The following is a 21,400-nucleotide window of genomic DNA, read 5'->3' on the forward strand; positions in this document are numbered from 1 at the left end:
GGACTTTGACGTCACAAGGCCCTTTTTTGCGCTAGGCCGCTGTTGCTGCGGGTTGTTGCTTGTTGGATTCCGGATTGGAATCGTTGTTCCCGAGGAGTTTGGCTTTTCTTTCTTGCTAACCATGACCACGCAAACAGTCTCGGTGAGGAAGCGAATCCTCAAAGAGGAGGACATGACAAAAGTGGAGTTTGAAACTAGCGAGGAGGTCGACGTGACGCCGACGTTCGATACCATGGGCCTACGAGAGGACCTCCTCCGTGGGATCTACGCGTACGGTGAGTCCGGGGCTCGCACACGTTTTGTATTTCGAACCATACGGATTTATGGGGCTGGATGAGCTTCGCTCTGTTCTGAGATAGACATGTGCTTTATATATAATTACACATTGTATATAAACGCGTGGAATTTACGGTTCGAATGTCGAAAAATCTCGCATTCTCCAGCCCACCAATCTAGTTCAGGTTTCTGGGTGGCAGTTGGCCGGTTATTATTTATTTCATCCAATGGGACTTACACAGCGAGTCCTAATGCAACAGAAGATTGAGGCGCGCACAACGGAGTAGGACTACCACATAAATCTGTCGTCAACAGGCGAAGACATCCGTGCGAAATGTCGGCCGAGTTGAAGTCTCATACGTTGGATATCGGCTACGTACAATCCGGCCTGTCCATTTCATTCCGTTAGCGCTTTAACGAGGTCGTACTTGTAGGCGCTCCTCGTTTTGTTTGTGTGCCGGTAGTGGCGCTTAGAAGCTGCGATTGGGTGACCCGTTTGAAGTTCTGCGCGATGAGTTCAATGGAAAGTGTTCTCCCTTCAGCTTTAACTTTTTTATTTCTATTTAGTCGTTTCAAATTAAAGCGCAGTTAGCCTGTGAGGGCAGATATCTCAGGAAGCGGGCTAAATGGTGAACTGGAGACCCCCGATAGCAGAAGGTCTACGTTTATACCTCAAGAAGAAACTTCTTTGTAGAACATCGTGACGGGCCCTCCAGATGTTCTCTGCTCCTTCTCTACCACTTCAGTCTGCTGTTGAATGGCGTCTGGCCAGGGCAGTAAATCTCAGTCCGGCCTCTTGATGTGTAGCACCAGGCTGGTGGAACGAGCTGCCCACCTCCATTGAAACGTTTGAGTCCCTCAATGTGCTTAAGAAACGTTTGAAGACCCTGCTGTTTGGGCTTTCTTTAAAACCAAGGAATTGTCACTCGCGTGGATTTTGATGGAGCTCCTCATCGTGATGGCCAATGTTGTCACCTTGTCGTGTCGCACTCCACGCTGATGTTTATTTGATTATGTTGACCTCTTTTGTAAGTCGCTTTGGGTAAAAGCGTCTGCCAAACAAATAAAGTAAACGGCTCTGGTGGGCTCGGCCTCATAATCCCAAGCCAGAGCACAATCCATGAAATCTAAACTGATTGCTTTCTTGTTATCCTTCATCGTTTTTGTTGAAGACCTTATGTGAGATAAAAGGATTAATGATGTAAACACTTAATCTGAATAATGTATGTGCGCTTTATTGATTACACAAAGAAAGGTGTTTGGTAAAGTGAAGTCTGAAGAAACATCAAAACATTTGAAGAAGTCCTGCACCACTTTGACTATTAATGAAGCTGGACTGGCAGCAGCCGTAAGAACCAACAGTGAAGTCGATAAGAGGAGTACGACGCCAAGGCCGCGCGCGGTCTCTCGCCAGATGTTTTCTCTTTGCACAGCTAAATGATTGTAAGAGATGAAGAAATGATAGGAATAAAGCATCAGTGTTACCAGGGTGCGATGGGCAGATGACGCTGTGCTTGTTGCTAAAAGGAAACTTTTAAATGTGGGAGTAGAAGGGGCCGGGATTGAGGGCAGTGAGGTCTCTGTGCCCACTGTGGCAGTAACGGGCAGTTTGTGGTCACAGGGAGCAGGTGCCGATCCTGGCAGCACTAATGGTGAAATCGCACTGCTGCACCACAAGGCTCACTCGTGCACATTCTTTTTTCTGACTGTGATCATTTTCACACAACTGTTTAAATTCGTGATTTCACATTCAAACGTCTCAAGCTGCTTTACAGACCCCTTTGTGTCTGCAGTGCCGCTGGTTCTTCCAGCACGTGAAGAGCGAGACTGAGGATGAGCCAAGGGTACGAGAAGACGACGACGAAGAAGAAAAAGGCGTCCTGTAAACGGGACACGCTGCACGTTTGAAACCGGACGTCTCGGAGCTCATCCTGCGTTACCTGCATATTTGATCACATTTCAGTTTTTGCTGCTGTGCTAATGAACCGCAGCTGCTTGACTTACTGGCAATAATGGAAACTTCAGCCTGTTGAATTGGCGGCTCCTCCATATTATTAAACAAATGTCATCTTGGATGATCTTTACCAACAAATCGCTTGTGAATCTCTCAGCCGTTCAGGAGAACGTATTCACTTGCCATTGGGGCAGTCCTGACATTTTCAGGGCTAACATCAAACTCTGAGAACTTTCTGAAGTTCTGCTTGTTACCTGGTGGTCTGAGCAGCCGCAGGAGGTTAACGTGAGGACGCGTGGGGGGGTGACGAGGTGTAAGCAGGAGCCAAAGTACTGTGGCCAACATGGGCCGAAGATGGCGAGGAGTGGGCGGCAGGTTGGCAGGGGTGTGACGGAGTGCGTTTCTGTTCAGAGTGTCTATCTGTTGACGCTCTGAAGTTCACGATCAGATGGCCGTGTCTTCCTCACTTGTCTGAGTGTTACTCTGTTATCACAAGGCTATAGAGGCAGAAACAATCACAATTGTTCTAGTGACAATTAACACCATTTTATTTTCATGAGTGGGCACAACACACACACACCCGTATCTACTGAAACAGGAGCGACTTTGAGCCTCCAGTTAACCTGATCTACACTTTGAGATGCGAGAGGGAAACCCAACAAGGGGCGCCTGATTACGTTTAACATTTGGAAAGTTTTATTTTCCGCTATATGGTGGCGTGTATCTCAAGTTTGTCCACCCTGGCCATCGGACCTTACTTATTCTATGTTAATTAATGTTGATTTATGTTTATTTTTTATTGTGTCTTCTATTTTTCTATTCATTTTGTAAAGCACTTTAAGCTACATTTTTTTTGTATGAATATGTGCTATATAAATAAATGTTGATTGATTGATTGATTGAGAGCACAAGCACCGTGTTTAAAGAAAACAAGAATATCTTTTTTTTTAAGTGAGTGATTGGGCACATTTCTAAATACTATAATGATGGGTCGATGCCTCGAGTTGATTATTAATGACGTGTGTGTTTGTCTGTCCAGGTTTTGAGAAGCCGTCAGCAATCCAACAGAGAGCAATCAAGCAGATCATCAAGGGCAGGGATGTGATTGCACAGTAAGTCGACTTGCTTCTCTTGGGGTTGGCAGCTTAATGTCGTGGACCGTCCTGTTAAGTTCAGCTCATAATTCTCAAAGTAAAGAAGGCCGGCCGGGACGCGGTCCACTCTGCTTGGCTGTGCCATGGAGTCTCGCAGAGGAGCAGCGTTTGGGTACGTCTGCCTCTTGCCTTATATACCCTGTGCTACTGAGACGACGACGACGATGATGATGATAACGCTCATCGGTTATTAAAGCACGTGGGCACACACTCAGTGCTGCAGATCAGTGGTCTTAGCCATTTCTGGACCCTGCCAGCTGACGGGTATAACTGGGGATGGAGTGTATTGGCTGATTTTGCCACTGCATTCCGTCTCCTCTATTTTTATTACCAGGCTTCTTTTAACTGTTTGTTGTGTGGTACAAATCTTGTAATCGATATTTAACCCACGTCCTGTTGTCCAAATGACTTGACATTTTGCACACTTAGTCACTTCCGATGACAATACATGAGTCAATAATCAGTTTCACTAACTGATCAATTAATCCATGGCGCTAGTAATGGATAGAAATGTTAAAATAGTGATTACAAAATGATACTAAAACAAACCTAAGATGAAAAAGTGGAAAATTATATATACTTTTTAAAAACCACGTATCTCTTGTGTTTCCTCCCACAATCCAAAGACATGCAGGTTAGGTGGATTGGCGACTCTAAATTGGCCCCAGTGTGTGCTTGGTGTGTGTGTGTGTTTGTGTGTGTCCTGCGGTGGGTTGGCACCCTGCCCAGGATTGGTTCCTGCCTTGTGCCCTGTGTTGGCTGGGATTGGCTCCAGCAGACCCCCGTGACCCTATTCGGATTCAGCGGGTTAGAAAATGGATGGATGAATCTCTTGTATTAAGTTAAAAAGTGTACCAAAGTACAAAATAAGTCTGTCATACATCACTCGTAAGATTACAAGGTCAGCGGCCACCTTTTATTTTACGAGTGATGTTTTTCACTTTTTGGCACACTTTTTAACTTAATCCAAGATAGACAGATATGTGGTTTTTAAAAAGTATTTTTAAATATTATAAGCTGACATTCGTTTGAATGTTTAGTTGCCGACCTTTAAAGCCACACCAGTTAACCCTTACAGGGTGTGAATGAAGTGAGTTATTGGAGGCAGACGGGAGTTCAAGTCTGTTGTTTGCTTTCAGGTCTCAGTCTGGGACTGGCAAGACGGCCACCTTCTGTGTTTCTGTGCTGCAGTGCCTGGATATTCAGGTATGAAGTCTCCTCTCCTGACTAATGAGGTGCAGCAGCCCTTTGTGTTTCCTTTGCATGAATGTTGCAAAATTCTTTTTTATTTTTTCTTTAATTCTTCACCTTGGAGTCAAAACAAAATGAGATTTATGCAAATTGTTTAAACTCTTTTAAGGTCCGGGAAACTCAGGCGCTCATCTTGGCTCCTACCAGAGAGTTGGCAGGACAAATCCAGAAGGTAAGAATTCAATTTTCTGAAGGAAGAAAGTTTGAATTAGTCAGAAGGCAGACTGTGGAGGAGTGGAGGCGCCGCTCGTTAGAATCTGCTCGTTCTGGTGGGACTCGCGCTGTGTGCCGTTTTTTATATTTTGGGCCTGTGTGAAGCCTAAAGTGACGCGTCTGTCTTGTGAGATTAACTCTCTCGTTGTAAATGGTTAGGCAGTGTGTGCAAGCAGATTGCTTCATCGTTTTAGCACAAGACGACCGTCCAGTTGGCAGCAGTCACCATGAGAAATACGAGAGTGGTATCGGCGTGTCTGAGCTCACAATAAGGTACCGAATGCCAAGAACAAGAGGCCGTCAAAGTAGCCGATGTTGGTAGAGGAGCACAGACACTAGAAGAATTGCTGTTGATCTGCATAATTGCTGATAGTATAGGGTGGTCCAGATCTAATTATGCAATTTTCATTACCCTATAACTTAAGTTTATTACATAGAAAATCACCCGAAAAATCCCGGACCATCGAAGTGTGAGAACTGACGACCTGAAGAATCGTCTTTGCGCCAAACTGTAATCGTCCCCACATAAATCGAAGTCATCCAGACGATCTGGACCACCCTGTCGGTGTATCTACCTGTCAGGGATCGACTCCCGACTGAGTGGTCAGCAATTCGCTGCCAGCCATACGGCGCTCAGCGGAGTTAAATCATTTCATTCAGTGTTGCTCCGCTTATCAAGTTATGAACTGTGCTAACAACACTTGGTCTGCTGCTGCCGTGGCCTCCATGCAGCGGGGTCTGATCATCTGCTGGTGCTGTTGGCCACTGAGTAACTGACGTTTAATTTGCACATTTATCGCGTGCCGAGCGATCTTTCACTTTGTAATATTTCAGTGTTCACTTCTAAAGTAAAGTGCGAGGGCCTGCTCAGTGAAGACTTCAGAAGCGTTTTGTCATCATTTACATTGAAAACTGTGCAGAGTGAGACGACCACCTGAGGAGCGTTGGATTGGTCCTTGTATTGTGACATTAACCCTTAAACTGCCAGAACCAGCTCTAGTCCGTTTCCAATGCAAATTGCCCACACGTCAGAGCCGAGGATATTCGGTGACGTACATTCATTGAACTCTGCAACTGGCTCTAGTCACTTGCCAGAACAATTTGCCAGCACGCCGGAGCTGATCAGTCAGTGCCGTACATTCGTCGAGCAGCCAGCTCATGAGCACCGCCGGCCCTGGCAGCAGTACAGCCTGACTGTGTCTGGGATTGAGCCTGGCGTCATCGGCGTTGGCCTCTGTGTGTTTGTGTGCAGCTGGCTCAGTGATTTACTGAATTTCATCAATGGCGTCAGTTGCACCTCGTACATAGAATAAGAGATTGTTACAGTAGATTTTCTTTTTTTTTATAGTTTTTACAGGTCATTGGCAGTGTGTCACATGATCAGTGTTGTAGTAATTGTGATGCTCTTTGCATGGAACAATACGTGTTCCTTTAAAATTTCACTTTTTCTTGGTGAATTGTGACGTTTACTTAAAAAGTTCAGCAAAAACAGTATTTGGCGTCCAGGGATGCATTAATTCCCCAAGTATCTGGCGGTTTAAGGGTTAATACCAGCTCTCTGACCTCGCATACCGGATGGCTCCAAAACCCCCTGGTGTGCCACGTCATTGTGAGTGGAGGTCCTCCCTATGAAGTTCTGATGACATCGAGCAAAACGGCCATTTTTCCTCCCACTGTCGTAACAAGCATTCGTTTTTTTTTTTGTTCTTTATTTCACCTTATTCAGTTTCTTGTATTAGGAATTTGTTCGTTTCCACATCCCCCTTGGGGTCAGAGTGCAGGGTTAGCCATTGTACAGTGAGCACCCCTGGAGCAGCTGCCAGTTAAGGGTCTTGGTCAAGGGCCCAGCAGAGTAGGATCAGTGACGGGGATTCGAACTGGAAACCTTCAGGATACCAGCGCAGATCTTCAGCCTCAGAGCCAAGGAACAGGGTGGGATTGTGGGGTGGTTTGGGATTGAGAGGAAGGCAGAGGTTTAACTCCGGTACCGAAAATCCCAAAATGCTGGCAGAAGAGATGCTACTCTGCTGGGCCCTTGAGCAAGACCCTTAACTGGCAGCTGCTCCAGGAGTGCTCACTGTACAATGGCTGACCCTGCGCTCTGACCCCAACGGGCATGCGAAAACTAACGGATTCCTAAAATAAGAAATTATATAAGGCGAAATAAAGAACAAAGATCTAAAATTGTGAGCTCTCAGTACTTTTCCAGTCCTGCTATACCTACTCGAACCTCCGTGTTGGTGACTTGGATTGTTGTGTTGAGCCAATGAAAAACAAGCCGATTTAAAATGTCTACCTGGGAATTCACGGTTCACTCACTTTGATTTTGCAGGTTCTTTTGGCTCTTGGTGACTTCATGAATGTGCAGTGTCACGCTTGTATCGGAGGGACAAATGTTGGAGAAGACATCAGAAAACTTGACTACGGGCAGCACGTTGTCGCTGGCACTCCAGGGCGAGTGTTTGGTAAGAGTGACGATACGTTGACGTAGTTCAGGGCGGGTGCTCCGTCTGTGTGTTTTGTATTTTGCATGTTGTCTGGCCATTGTCATCAAAGACACGATGCTGTAAGAAATAAGGGCGAGTCACGTGGCACTTAAGGAAAAGTTTTGTATTGTGCATTGGAGGCCAGCATTTTTTAAAATGTATTTATTTGATATAATTAGGCCTGCTGCACAAACGGAACTGATTTGTGTAAACTAATTATCGAGACGCTAACTAAAGCCATTTTGTCCCCCCATAAAACAGACATGATTCGCAGGAGAAGCCTAAGGACGCGTGCTATCAAAATGTTGGTTCTTGATGAAGCTGACGAAATGCTGAACAAAGGTACGCTCTCTGGCTACTGGCATCTGCTTGCTTTTGGCCCTCCCCAGTGCCATCTTTTCACTTTGTGTGCTCCACGTTCTTGTTTTAATGCCAAGTCTATACCAGTGTTTTTATTTAAATACACTCTTCATATAAAATTAGTTACCAGCAAACTCGGAGTGCCTTTGAATGACCAGATTTAAAGTTCTCTTCGTTTGCTAACGGAGTGCCTACCACGGGTTAGAGCTCCGATTACACTCGCAGTGCTAAACGCTTTCCAGACGTCGGCTCATTGGTGCCCCACGCACCACCAATATGACTTTGTTTTATTGGACTGCACTGGTGAGGATTGTCAGCACCACAAGTTGAACTTTAAACCTTCCCAGTAAGTTCCTGCTCGATGAGGAGATGTACTTGACAGTGAAAATGACTACTGGGCTGAAACAGGGTGGTTATACTGTGCCAGTTAAAAGGGGAGGGATGAGCCTCATGTATGCTGGAGTGTAGGGGAAGGCCCAAGAAACACCAGTGACGTTAGTGAACGGCAGACGGCCCTCTCATTTACTCTTTGAAGTAGAGAGAATTGTGATAGCTGTAGGCCCGCTGTCCTCGCAGATTATATTCTTACTAACAAAAACTACAGCGGTACCTCGGTATACCGCTGTACTCAGTCTGTGTTTCTGTCAGCTAAGCTGCCTCAATCTTTATTTTTTTTCAATATGTTCGCTTGGTTAACGTGCTCCAGCCTCCCACAATCCTCTGTGTGAAGAAGTACGTTTTTGCTTGCACATTAAACACACTTCATGAAGTTTATTGCCTTTTTCATCGCATTTGTAGTTTTTAGACACATTAGTTGTGCAGAAATCAAAGGTGGTAGCTTCCTTACAAGTTTATTGGCGGCCATTTTGAGTCACACACTGAAGGGTCATTTCATCGAGTGGCTGACTTTACTGAAGGTCCAGCTTCCTCCAAAAACGGCTCATTTCTAATGTTCTTTTGAAAAGTTCAAATAACAGTAAGGCACAGAGTGTACGGCGTGCATTTCATCTTCTCTATAAACGTCTACGCGTGGAAGTGTGCGGGTCTGTCTGTCGGGTAAGGACTGCACCTCCGAGAAAACAAACTCACTTAGCCACTAATAACACAAGCGATGCGAGCACGTCGGCAAAATGAAACCTCAGAGGAAAGACAAAGACAGTTGGGCGCTAACATCGGAAGCCAGTATCCCTTTTACTGTTCCACCCACTGCTAATGCTAATAATACTAACGTATGTACTAAAGGTTTGCTAATACACAAACGATGGGAGCGCATCAGCAAAACAAATCCTCTGAAGAAAGTCCGAGTCTCTAAGCTGCTAATACACAAGTGAGGCGAGAACGTCGACAAAATGGAACCTCCGAGGAGCGAGATGCCCTGCGTAGTTCGTTTCAGTTACCGGACATGTCGACATTTCAGTCAGCCCAGGCTTACACAGCTGGTGTATTCTAACTAACTTGGTGCTATCAACTCCTCCAGGGTTCAAGGAGCAGATTTACGATGTCTACAGGTATCTTCCTCCTGCCACGCAAGTCTGTTTGATCAGCGCCACTTTACCACATGAAATCTTGGAAATGACCAACAAATTCATGACTGACCCAATCCGGATCCTGGTGAAGCGGTACGTGCTGGTTTTTAAATTTCACTCTTGGGCGTTTCTGCAAGCATCCTGAGATTACAGAGAGGGGGGTCTCCATCTTGTGTAGAGTCGCTTAAATAAAGAGCTTCTGCCCGTCGTTCTCCTTGCAGTGATGAGTTGACACTTGAAGGCATCAAGCAGTTTTTTGTGGCTGTGGAGAGAGAAGAGTGGAAGTTTGATACGCTCTGTGACCTGTACGATACGCTGACCATCACGCAAGCCGTCATCTTTTGTAACACAAAAAGGAAGGTTAGTCAACGTTTGTTTGTTGTTCAGCGTATTTAGGGACTGAAGAACATTTTGACTTGAGACTTTATTTTAGTCTGAATTCTTGAGTCATTAGTCCGTGTTTCTCTCAACGATTGAGGACGAGTCTGTTGTATTGCACGGTGACTTCCACTCGTCACCTGTAAGTTGAATGACAAGTTTCAGTCCCACATTATGTGGCGGTGTGCTCTTTGCAATATCTTCATCTCCGTCACAAAGTATTTTTACAGCAGACAATGAGGAAGACTCTTCAGGTTTCTTCTAGCAGAGTTTGAGCTGCAAGTAGTAAAATTAATCATTTAATGACCGGACATATTTTGAGGCACAGCCATTGTCGAGAGGTAAATATACTGTCAATATTAGGGGGGCTTCACCCTCCGCCACTTCACGTCTCTGTCACTCAAGTATGTGGATTTCATTTTCACCAAACAACAAATCTGTTAATTCTCGCGGATTCGCCTCTTTATTGTGAGACAACTCTACTTTTCCCTGATGGCAACACGAATTAGATGATCTACAAGTCTCCGACTTAAAGTTTAAATCCAAACAATATATTCCATCCGTTTTCATCTGAGTAATAATTTCCGTTTGTGCTGATGTGATTTTTACTATCTTTTTTTTTTGGAGACTTTTGAATTTTCCTACTTCCATCATCTCGTGTGTATCGCACCAACGTTTTTGACGTTCTACTTTGTCATCTACTCTTTGTCTTTTATTTCCGGCCCCGGGCCTGGTTAAACCTCTTAGCACAAAGTCTCGTCTGGCGGGATGTGAAAGTTTCCCTCTAAAAAAGTCGCGTCTTGTCCCAGGATTTTTTTATATACTGGAGAGAAACAAACCTGCCAGGACTAACCAGTGGTAAATCTTGTCTGGTTCGGGCATTGTGGAGGTGTAACTGAGTGTGATGCGACACCTTAACGGGTATCTTCCGAGTCTGCTCTACCGACTGAAGTAAAGAACAGTGGAGCCCACTGCTTCTGTCGGTTTATTGGATTTTTTTAAATTAAATAATGGAAGGTCCCCACCACTTCTGGCTGTGTCTGTTTTTGAAGGTAATTGTAAAAGAGGGGCGTCGGGGACCTCTGGAAATGCGCTAATTTGCAGGGTTTAGCCAACAGAAAGCCGAGCGCAGGAGTCACTGGAATTCAGCAGTCTCCTCGCCAGTCATCTGACTGTATTTTATATTTAACGTAGAAAAACAACTGGAACAATAAGACAAACGTACGTGCTGTAGATAAACCAATATGGCGGAAAGAAAAGTCTGTCATGAACAGGCAACCACTTGTGCTCCAGGACGTGACATCCTTAATCTTTCTCTCAGTAATGTTAAACATTTTTATGAGCCATCTGTTGAGAGGAGTGTGCGCTTATTAAATTACTAAATGCAGATTCAGTGAGCAGAAGTGGTGACGACGCACTTTGATTTCAGGTGATTAAAAAGTTTGTGAAACATGAGCGGCATTTCCAGAAAATAAAAGAACAAGATTAAATGAGTATTTTGGTTAATGGAATCATTAAAATATAATCTCTATATACATTACATTACTTTGTGGGGTAGCAGCTCTGGTTTTACCTGCTTTGCTTGCTTGTAATTTGTCGACAGGTGGACTGGCTGACTGAGAAGATGCGAGAAGCCAACTTCACGGTGTCTTCAATGCATGGTGACATGCCTCAGAAGGAGCGAGAGTCCATCATGAAGGAGTTCCGGTCGGGTGCCAGGCAAGTGCAGACAGACCCCGAGTGCCGTCCTCATTTGTGTAGGAGCAGCGCCCAGGGACTCGGGTCGTGTGTGTGTGTGTGAGATGCAGACCTTGGCAGGATCGGGCATCATAATGTGACTCCAGTCGTAGGAATGTGTGGGCACCGTTGAGTTGCGATTCATTGTTTAAAACGCGATAACAGAAGAGCAGTAGGTATTGGGCAGAGTGAGTGAACTCGGATGTCTCAAACCTCCTGCTGCTTTCATTTTTAGATTGAATTAAACTGTAAGGCTTTCTTTGGGATTCAAATGTACGGTTTTGTTAAATTGAATGTGACCGATTCTGAAATCATCTAAAGCATCTGCGGTGGGGTGGCGCCCTGCCTTGTGCCCTGTGCTGGCTGGGATTGGCTCCAGCAGAGCCCCGTGACCCTGTAGTTAGGATATAGCGGTCTAGATAATGGAGGGATGGCTTGATCTGAAGCATTGTTTTGTTCTGTCTTGCCCAGAGGTGACTGGTCAGGTGGTCTCATGGTCTGGAATCCCTACAGATTTTATTTTTTCTCCAGCCGTCTGGAGTTTTTGTTTTTCTGTCCCTCTGGCCATTGAACCTTACTCTTATTCGATGTTAATTAATGTTGATTTATTTTGTTTTATAATTGTGTCTTTCATTTTTCTATTCTTTAATATGTAAAGCACTTTGAGCTACTGTTTGTATGAAAATGTGCTATAGAAATAAATGTTGTTGTTGTTGTTGCTGTTGTCAAGCTGCTTTGGGTGCTTTCTGTAATTTAGTAAAGGTGACACGTCATTGACGCGTTTTCTTTTCTTTTCTAGCCGTGTTCTCATTTCTACAGACGTGTGGGCCAGAGGTCTGGATGTCCCACAAGTATCCCTGATCATCAACTATGACCTTCCAAACAACAGAGAGCTGTACATCCACAGGTAGAGCACAGATTCGTGTGCAGAGTCCATCACTGCTGGCTCCCTGGCCAGGTTGGTCATCGCGTGGCCTATTTATTTTTTCTTATCTGCTGTATTTCTGTTCTAGAATTGGTCGATCTGGACGTTACGGACGTAAAGGTGTTGCCATTAATTTTGTGAAAAATGATGACATTCGCATTCTTCGAGACATTGAACAGTACTACTCAACGCAGATTGATGAAATGCCCATGAACGGTAATTTTAAAATTTTACTTGTCTTTATATATAAACGTCTATGCATGGAGTGTGTGTGTGTGTGTGTGTGTGTGTCTGTCCGTCCGCCCGCCCCCGGAAGTGCGAGGCTACAACATGAAGCTCAAAGAAAGCGACTCTTGTCGCCAAAGTGAAACCACCGAGAAAAGAGAAACTCGCTTAGCTGCTGACACACAAGCGATGCGATTGATTGATCGCTTGACCGAAGTGCCAGGTTCCACGGTTTCTAGGACCCCAGGTGCGTTACAGCACTGCCAGTGTATTACATTTACCGTGTTGAGCTGAATGTGTGAACAGATAAACGCGTCACATGAAGGCCTGCCTCCTGTTCAGATCGTTTATCCAGTTGATATTCACTCAGAAGGTTGAGGAAATAGTTGTTGGTTTTTATATGGTGACAAAGGGACAGAGTGGTAGACCGGAAAACTGCCACCACCAAGGGGAAGCGGCTGTACGCCGTGGACATAGTGCTGTGCCCATCCATCGATTGCGTTAGTGTTGGGAAGGCGCTGTCCACACTAGAGGCTCGTCAACGTCACGTGATCAGACTTGTGGGCGTCCTCGTCATTTCAGCGCTTGATTTCTTGAGCTGCCATTGTGTGTTGAAACATCTCTGCTCAGAGTTTCATTTATTTTTGTTTTATTTCAGTTGCTGATCTGATCTAACAGAAAATGGAAGAAGGGATTCTGGAAAAAGTTTTATTCTGAATTTTTTATTTTGTTTTTTTTTTTTTTTTATTTCACTTCACACATTTTAGCTCATTTTGGATAAGCCAGTTGACTTGTAAATAAACCTTTTATGTTGGATTATGCTGGAGCAGTTTGCCGTCTTGTTTAATGTGACTCTGTATGAAGTTTCAACTGTTGAAAGATTTTGTTTTGATAAAAATGTAACATTTTAAATGTGAAATAAAAAAAAAAATAAAAAAAGTGTGGCTAATCGTGTTTAGGGGAGCCTCGTCTCTCGTTCACCTTCTTGGTTCTCTGCCCTGTAAAGTCCATAAATCTTTAATACTTACTAGCGGGCTTCGCTCGCCAACCCCTGTGTTTTGGTTAATCGGATACACAATTTTAATTTTGTTTTTCTTTGGAATTGTTTCAATTTAGTTATTTGCACTTTTACTTTAAAGCTTCATTAAAAACAACATTATTTGGAGACGCATTGTGACAACGTAACGTGTAACTGCCCGTGAGTGAGTATTGTTTCTGTTTCTCTAATAAATATTCCGACTTTTTCTAATGTTTGTCCCTGTGATTTATTGATTGTCATAGCAACAGCTAACGGGAAACAGTAAACATTTTAATACGAGAGGCGTATCCCGATCTGCTTTGGTGTCTAATGAGATTTGCAGGATATACACGTTACCTTTCTAGTCGCATCGCTTCTCCGTGATCATCAACACACACCTGACTGAATTGTGTGTTCTTTGAAATTCAGCTCGTCGTTGCTTTGACTGTCGCCACTGGGGCCACAGACTCTCAGAGCGTAGGGTCTGTCATCGTGGAAATCCACTGAAGGATGCGAATGTGAAATGACTTTGTTGTCTGCTCTTTGCCTTTTATTTCTGACCTCTCTCTGTCCTGCTCTTTTTTAATCACACCTCGTCCTGATGATTCATCTCCTTTTGTTTTGTGCTGATGCGATCTTTAATATCTTTTATCTTTCTTTGATACTGTAGCGACTGACGTGATAATAAAGTGTCACAAGGGTTTTACTTGAACAATCGCTGACTTCGTAACCCCAAACACAACCTTCTAGCACCTTCGCCAACCCCTCATCCCCCGCGTCTCGCCAAATCGGACTGACCAGTCACTTCAAACCAAAAAGGCCACAACCTGGCTGGGACGCTACAACACTTTTGAATTTTACTGCTTTCACATTCTGTACGTTTCTCTGCTTGTGTACCGCGCCTTTCTAATTCCACTGCTTTCATAATCTCTCATCTGACTCTTTGTCTCTATTCTCCGTATCGTCCTTCTGCGCTTTATATGTGCCGAGAGCACAGGATCTGTGTGTGTGTGCGCACGACGTGCTTTTACACGACTGACTGTTTTGATGGCTGTGCTCTTATAGGATGTCATTTGTAAAAAGGGCGTGTCTTAAGAATCTCATGTTCCACGACCCCGGCACCGTCTCTTGGCACCAAGTCTCACGTTTAGGGTCCCCACGAGTCAAAAGAGACGTCTCGCGGGTCTTTTAAATGTCTACCGAGAAGATCGCGTATCGTTGCCTTGCTTTTGGGTTCCAGGATTTCTTTTTATAATGGAGAGAAATTCTCTTTTTCTGCAGTTAATGGGATTTTTAAATTTTGTTTAATTGAAACTTTGGGACTGAGGTGGTGTTGAGAGGCGCAAAAACTGAAGTTAATGGAAGCAAATGCAAGAAAAATACCACAAGTAAGTTTAATTTCACTAACAGGTTTATCTCTAGAGATTTAGACCTTTAAGGAATAGTCCGCCCAAAAACGATACTCGCTTATGGTTACTGGTGGTCTGTCATTTATAGCGATGACCGAGAACAGAGACGAGTGTTGCTGATCAAATAGGCGTCCATAGAGAACAGCAGCAGAGTTGGGGGAGGGGAGGCTCGCGTTTCGAGGTTTGCCCCTTCTAAGAAAACTGAGGGGGGTTTCACCACGGGGTGCCTTGCTTGGCGAGTTGAATGCAATAATTAGAGTCAGCGAGGGCACTTGTTATGTTTGGCCGAGAGCGGCGACTCCCTCTGACCCACTGCCATTATCAGCAACAGCATCTTGGTGCCCAAAAGTGGGATGACAAAGACGGACTTAGTCAAAAGCTCACAACATCCCGACACACACACACTCTTATTAAAATATCTTTCAAGAAAATGCTGTCCTCACGGGGCACTGAAGCAGACCTGGCCGCCCCGTTATCTCCATTTGTATTCATTACCACACCACGAGTGCCTCGGCCTAACGGTGTGGCAGGCTGTGAACCCGCAGCGCAGTGGACTTTGTGTGCGTTGAAGCGGCTCAGGTAAGCACAACTCTTCCTGATTTGGTTTTCATGTTCTTGAACTTTTAATCTTTAGTCGTCTCCCTGTGCCCTCTGGCCTGTTGCTAGCAGTGCCAGCCCATGAGTAGGCCAAGCTGATGGTAGGCTGGCTGCCCAAGTGACCGCTGAGTGATCGACGCTTGACATGCCCGTTTCCAGCAGCATGTGATCCACTGTCATTCATAAGTGTGAGTTCTGGAAGTGATTTATTTTATAATATTTCAGTAAACACTAAAGTGGCTAACTGGACGTGTGGATCACCTGGCATTGGGCACACCGTCTACAGGAACTGACAGTGCCCAGTGCTTGAAAGCAGCTGCTATTTTCTGGACTGGACAGAACGAGTTGTTTTCCTACACACCGACCCCCAGACCCCCGATTACCTTCTTCAGTTTCCCTTCGGTTTGCAGGCTCGGTTATCGACTGCGAGTCCAGACGATGGCATCTCGGGCTGCTTAGTTCACTCACTGGAGACGTTAAGATTTCAATCCAAGTCAAGTACTGGGGGCCAATCACCCAGAACACCACACAAAGCTCTGAACAGACTGGCACTGCCACCGTGGGGGATTTTTTTTTTTTGGATGCCTCTTCTTTCAAAAATAAGCAAAATGGAGGCAGGAATATATTGACCTGTTAAAATCGCTGCAGCTCAACTGTTAGTAGGAAAGCAGAGATTAACGACAAAAATGTACAAAAGATTAAAAGTTGTGCTTTTATTTACGCCACAGTTGTCTTTGACATCCGTTCACTGCGGGCGACGCAAACATCTGCTGGGGTTTTAAACGGCAAGACTTTCACCCCCAAAGCTGTCAAGTGTTCCTCTATGGTTTGAGATGGCGCTCGTGTGGTGTACGTAACGGCGTCTTTTCTTTGTCCTAAAACAGCGCGTCTGCCTGCACGCTTCACCTCAGACTCCACTTCCCTGTGTGAGGATCTTTGACGCTCCAGGGCTCTGCTTTCCCATTCCAGTGGATCTTTTGAGGGCGAGCGACGTGTTTAAGGTACGATTACTCGGGATTGAGACCTCTGGTCCCCAACGCCAGCGTGTTTACCTTTCTTAAAGCCGTGCCCAGTGCCTTCCTGGTACTCCTCACATTTTAGGAGATTTGCTTTTCATTTCTTCATTTTTTTTTTTCTCCTCCTTGAATGGCAGCCAAACACAAATAAGATGTGAAGTTAGGAAGTCGACAGGTGGGCCGCACACTCCCCCCAATGTCCCTCCCGTCAGTTTCTGAACTAGAAGCCCCTTCTGCTTGTTAATGAAACCCGTTCTTTAATTCCTTGACTTATTTGTGCTCTTGTGCCACAGCAGCCATTTTCTCATAAGAGTGCCGTCAGAAATGTTTTTAGACCTGACATGCAGGGTAGCGGTGGGCTCGTTTAAAATCTCATTAGGGTTTGGCTGCCCATTAAAGAAAACGGAAACCATTGAGGGGCCAGCGTCTTAAATAGCCAATCAGTTCAAACAAAGAGAATGAGCTGTGAAAACTGGGTGCTGACGCAGAGCCTCCCAAACTCAGGTCAGAAGGTGGTGAGGAGGTGAAATACTTGGGATCGACAGTACAGAGTAACGGGGATTGTGGAAGAGAGGCTGGAGAAGAGCGTCAGGAGTGATTTGTGACAGACGGATATCAGCAAGAGTGACAAGGAAGGTCTACAGGATGGCAGGGAGACCAGCGGTGTTATATGGGCTGGTGATGGTGGCACAGGAGACAGAGCTGGAGGTGGCAGAGTGAAAGATGTTAAGGTTTGCATTGGGTGACACGAGGATGGACAGACAGATTAGGAATGAGGACATTAGAGGGTCAGCTCAGGTGGGATGGTTTGGAGAGATGAGGGGCATACTGGGAGAACAGTGCCAAGGATAAACCTGATGGAGAAGAGGAGGTTTATGGATGTGCTGAGAGAGGACATGCAGGTGATGGGGGTGACAGAGGAAGATGACGAGGACAGGAAGACATGGAAAAAGATGATCTGCTGTGGTGACCCCTAACAGGAGCAGCCGAAAGAAGAAGATAGAAATTAGAAAACTAAGTCTGGCCAAACTACACATACAGGGGAGTCAAAAGGACGTTCACACTAATCGATCAGTTGTCTTGTACATCATGGGTGACAAATTCAGGTGGTGCTGCTGATCGTTGAGACACTCCTGTACATCAGCTGACACGTGTGAAGTTTGTTTTGTGCCATTCAAGTGTTGACCTCAGTTGGACTCCCCCGTCTGTCTGCACAGATGTCTCTAGAACCTCCTAGATATTCACACACACGTCTAATAAAATGTACCAAGCAGTTCTATTGAGTAACGGATTTTCTTCTTGATGTTTAAGGACTTCATTATTTGCTAATCCGAGGTCGCAGCCTTTTGATTTTTCCTTGTTGATCGCCTGGCTGTCATTACTAAGATACAACAAAGGGAGGAAACTTCACTTTGAAAGGGCAAACAGAATGAAGGCAACGAGAGGGAGGGAGTTCAGCATTGCAGTCTTTTAGAAAAATGTCCAGTTTTGATAAAGTCTCATAAATGTAAAAACCAGGCTGCTGTGCTTTTCTGAATTGTAGAACGAGAGAAGAGAAATGGCAGCTCATTCAATGTTGGCCCCGATGATGAAGCTGCTTGTAACAAGCACCTGCCGCCACAGGGGGTCCCCAGGACCGAGTTTGTGTTCGAGTGAAGAGCACGGGGGGCAGCGAGGAGTGCTGGCGCCCACACCCTGATTTAAACACAAACGCCGGCGTTTTCTCACCACGAGATGGCCGACTGGCACTGTGGGATGAGACACCGAGGTGACCGCACGCTTTTCCAATATGGCACCACAGCACGAAGAAGCTGCGCTAAAAACAAACCGACTTCTAGAAACAAAGAGCGGCACTCGCGTGTTATAAGCCCACCACAGGCAAGAGAAAAACTTCTGCAAAATAAAACCCAGAAGATGTGAAATTAGATTTGGAATCACTTTTGAAACATTACTACTGTTGTGAAGATAACCGAGTACTGTAATGGGGATCAAGAGTGAATGCAGAAGCCGCCATCGGTGTTGGTCTAACGGGCGAGGACCCTCAGAGCACACGAGAAGCGCGAAGGGGACCCCCGAGACTACAAAAGCCGCAGTTCGTTTCTGACTGGCACTCCTCACGTTGTCGGCCTTCTTTTGCTGCTCGTGTTTGAAGATTTTATTTTCTTAGACCCCCCAACTGTCTGCGTTACTTTTACATGCGATCCCCCCCGTAGCGTTCATCGTGGTGTTCCCACCTCCAGTCGGAGTGACTTCAGGTCCCATTGGGCCCCGCTGGATGCCACAGTCCCCACTGGCAGCCTTCAGTGGTTGGGATGGGTAGGCTGGTGCATTTCTGTTCGATGGCCTCACCTCGTGGCTTTACGCTGGAAGTGTGGCATGAAATTTCAAATGTGAAACCCACCCAAGTGTCATGTGACTGACTGCCTGCCAACTGCTGCCCACATTCCTTGGGGGTGCGGGACCCGCCCATGGCCTCTCTTGTTAGGGTTCAGCCTCATGGTGGTCACCCCCAATAACAACCCATGAGGAAAAAGCACTGGGATTCTCGTAACTTACTGGATTTTAGGGCAGCGAGGCCCACGGCCACTGTGCTCTCTCAGTCCCGTCTTGTGTGTTTTAGGGGTGTTTGTCGTTTATTTCTGGAGCTTTTGTAAAAACCGAAGATTTAGGTACCAACTGTTACAGCCACAGACTCGGAGTGAAGCCTCACCAGCCAGTTCAACAGATCAGCTACGACTGCCAAGTCCCACACCGTCGCCAAGCACCGCCATCCCGTAAATCGAGATCATCATTTGAAGACATCACTGGACTGCAGGTTAAAGTGGCCGATGCCTTGGTGGTGAATGACTGGGACCTCCGTGAAGTTAAATGGAGGTGACAAGAACTGCTGGTTAACCCCTCACGTGACTCCAGCTTGGAATTCACTGCTCGACTGGTTAGCCAAGAGTCTGGCACAGGCTGATGGGTAACCTCAAATAAGGGTCAGGATGGCATTGTGCTGCCATCTTGTGGATCAAACAAAAAAAAAATACATTTCTACACTTTATGGTCACTCAAGAGTAACTCATCCATATTCATGAGTGGGGCGGAGCCTCCAAACACCACAAAAGCAAAGAAAGTCATAAAGGAAACTTTTAGAACAAACTGCGCAGTAGTGACGACGATGTGAATCGGTCAGCAGATGTTGACACGGACAGTGACAATGCGGCACACTGCACAGCCGAACCGCCGTCATATGCCAGGTGAATTCGATCTCGTGCAGTTTCACTGTGGTACGACAGTAACCGCGTCACATAAAGGCCCCAAGTGGAAGAACACACAAGACGCTGTTCACAACGCTGTCAATGTTCACGTGAGGGGACACATGGAAGACACAAAGCCTTGAGCCACTTGAGGAGTGAGTTGTGTGATGGATGGCCGTACCCCTCACACAGCCTGGTGGCCAATATATTGGCAGGACCAGGAGAGCAGACATGCACAGGACCCCCCAGAGCACTCCATGGCAGCCCCCTTAGGGTGCAGCGGCTCTTCAGATTCCCGTAGGACTTCATGGGAATTCGCTGCAATCCTGCTGGGTTTTGTGGATGCCACCAGGGGAAGCTGTGGAGGTGGCAGAGCCCTGTTACACTGGGCTTTCACCACACCTGGGAGCGATTTCAGATCCGGCCAATGAGCCACCTGGAGCCCCCAGGAGCAGCTTCACTTCACTCGGGTAGCTGAACGAGGAACAAAAAGGGACCGGGCTGCATGGTGCTTGTGAACAGTGGGGACCCAAAGAAAAGCGCATTCCCAGAATAATAAAGTTGTGCTGGATGGCAGGACTCGAGTCTCCGTCCGTCTGTCTGTGCCAGGGATTGCGTGGCAGGAGTGCCCTCTGGTGGCCACAGTTGATTGTGTGGAGCAGGCACAGCTGGTCTACCCAGTCAGTCTCTGAGACACTTCTGCTGTTCCAGTTGTGATATTGGGCCGTGTGCTGGGGACGGTCACAAAATGTGTCACATGCAGGAGGAATACTAAATGTGCCCGAGTATAGCAGTGGACACGCAGCACGCCCTTCCTGCTGTATTAACATTTTAGTATTCAAAAGGTTCCTGTAGCACATTTTTTTTCTTGAGGGAAGGAAAAAAAAATTCTGAGGAGGTTAAGTGATACGGTAATTAATGACGAGCCATAGGAGACGCCGTATATTACTGCGGTCAGCACATCTGAAACGCTAAAGCGGGCCCAACGGCTACGATAAAAGTTGAAACTCAGACGAGGGTGCGCAGCATCACAATTGACTGTGCATCAATTTCAATAACTCAAGGAACTGAAAGTTTCTCTCCAGCTGTAACCACCAACATGCCGGACCAGAACATCACAATCCTGCACTGGGAGTCGCTCTTCAAGACCCTCCTTAAATTCACTTCTGCCAGCCGGCCAGGCCACCCAGACGTTGCTTCACTCGTTTCCTTTTGTACTCCAAACCTTTGACCGTACACGGACTGGAGGAATGCGCGTGTGTGTGTGTGTGTGTGTGTGTGTGTGTGGGCTCAGGGGGGTGTGGCTTTCTATAGAAGCCCCCCCCATGGGTGTGGCTTTTTCTGCATCACATTTCGCTGCTCTCCTCTTCCAGTATGTTAACCCAGCAGTCCCCAGATGTGTATTTCTAATCTGAGAACACCACAGTGGTTATGGCTACTGGGTATACTGGTGGTAAAATGGCTGCAATTCTGCTGCACACAACATTCCCAATTACACATTTCCCCATGTGCTCGCTTGCTCGGTCCAAACTCTGGTGGAAGGAAGAAAAAGCAAAAATCATACAAGACACGCGGATGAGGACATGCAGGGTCGCACCACTCGGTGGTCCATGTAAAGAGACAACAAGCATGA

The 21,400-nt window shown here is 46.0% G+C and overlaps 1 protein-coding gene across 1 annotated transcript; it reads left to right on the forward strand.

Annotated features, from left to right (window-relative positions):
• eif4a3 (eukaryotic translation initiation factor 4A3) lies at positions 1-13,734 on the forward strand. The gene is made up of 12 exons (XM_039738142.1): positions 1-275; positions 3,270-3,342; positions 4,524-4,590; positions 4,745-4,807; positions 7,181-7,313; positions 7,596-7,676; positions 9,172-9,313; positions 9,442-9,580; positions 11,202-11,317; positions 12,135-12,242; positions 12,349-12,476; positions 13,144-13,734. Exons 1-12 carry the CDS (start codon positions 122-124, stop codon positions 13,158-13,160), a joined length of 1,221 nt encoding a protein of 406 aa, XP_039594076.1. The 5' UTR covers positions 1-121; the 3' UTR covers positions 13,161-13,734.
• Positions 13,735-21,400: the final 7,666 nt, after the last annotated feature.

Source organism: Polypterus senegalus, chromosome 16, assembly GCF_016835505.1.
Source record: "Polypterus senegalus isolate Bchr_013 chromosome 16, ASM1683550v1, whole genome shotgun sequence".
Lineage (NCBI taxonomy): Eukaryota > Metazoa > Chordata > Cladistia > Polypteriformes > Polypteridae > Polypterus > Polypterus senegalus.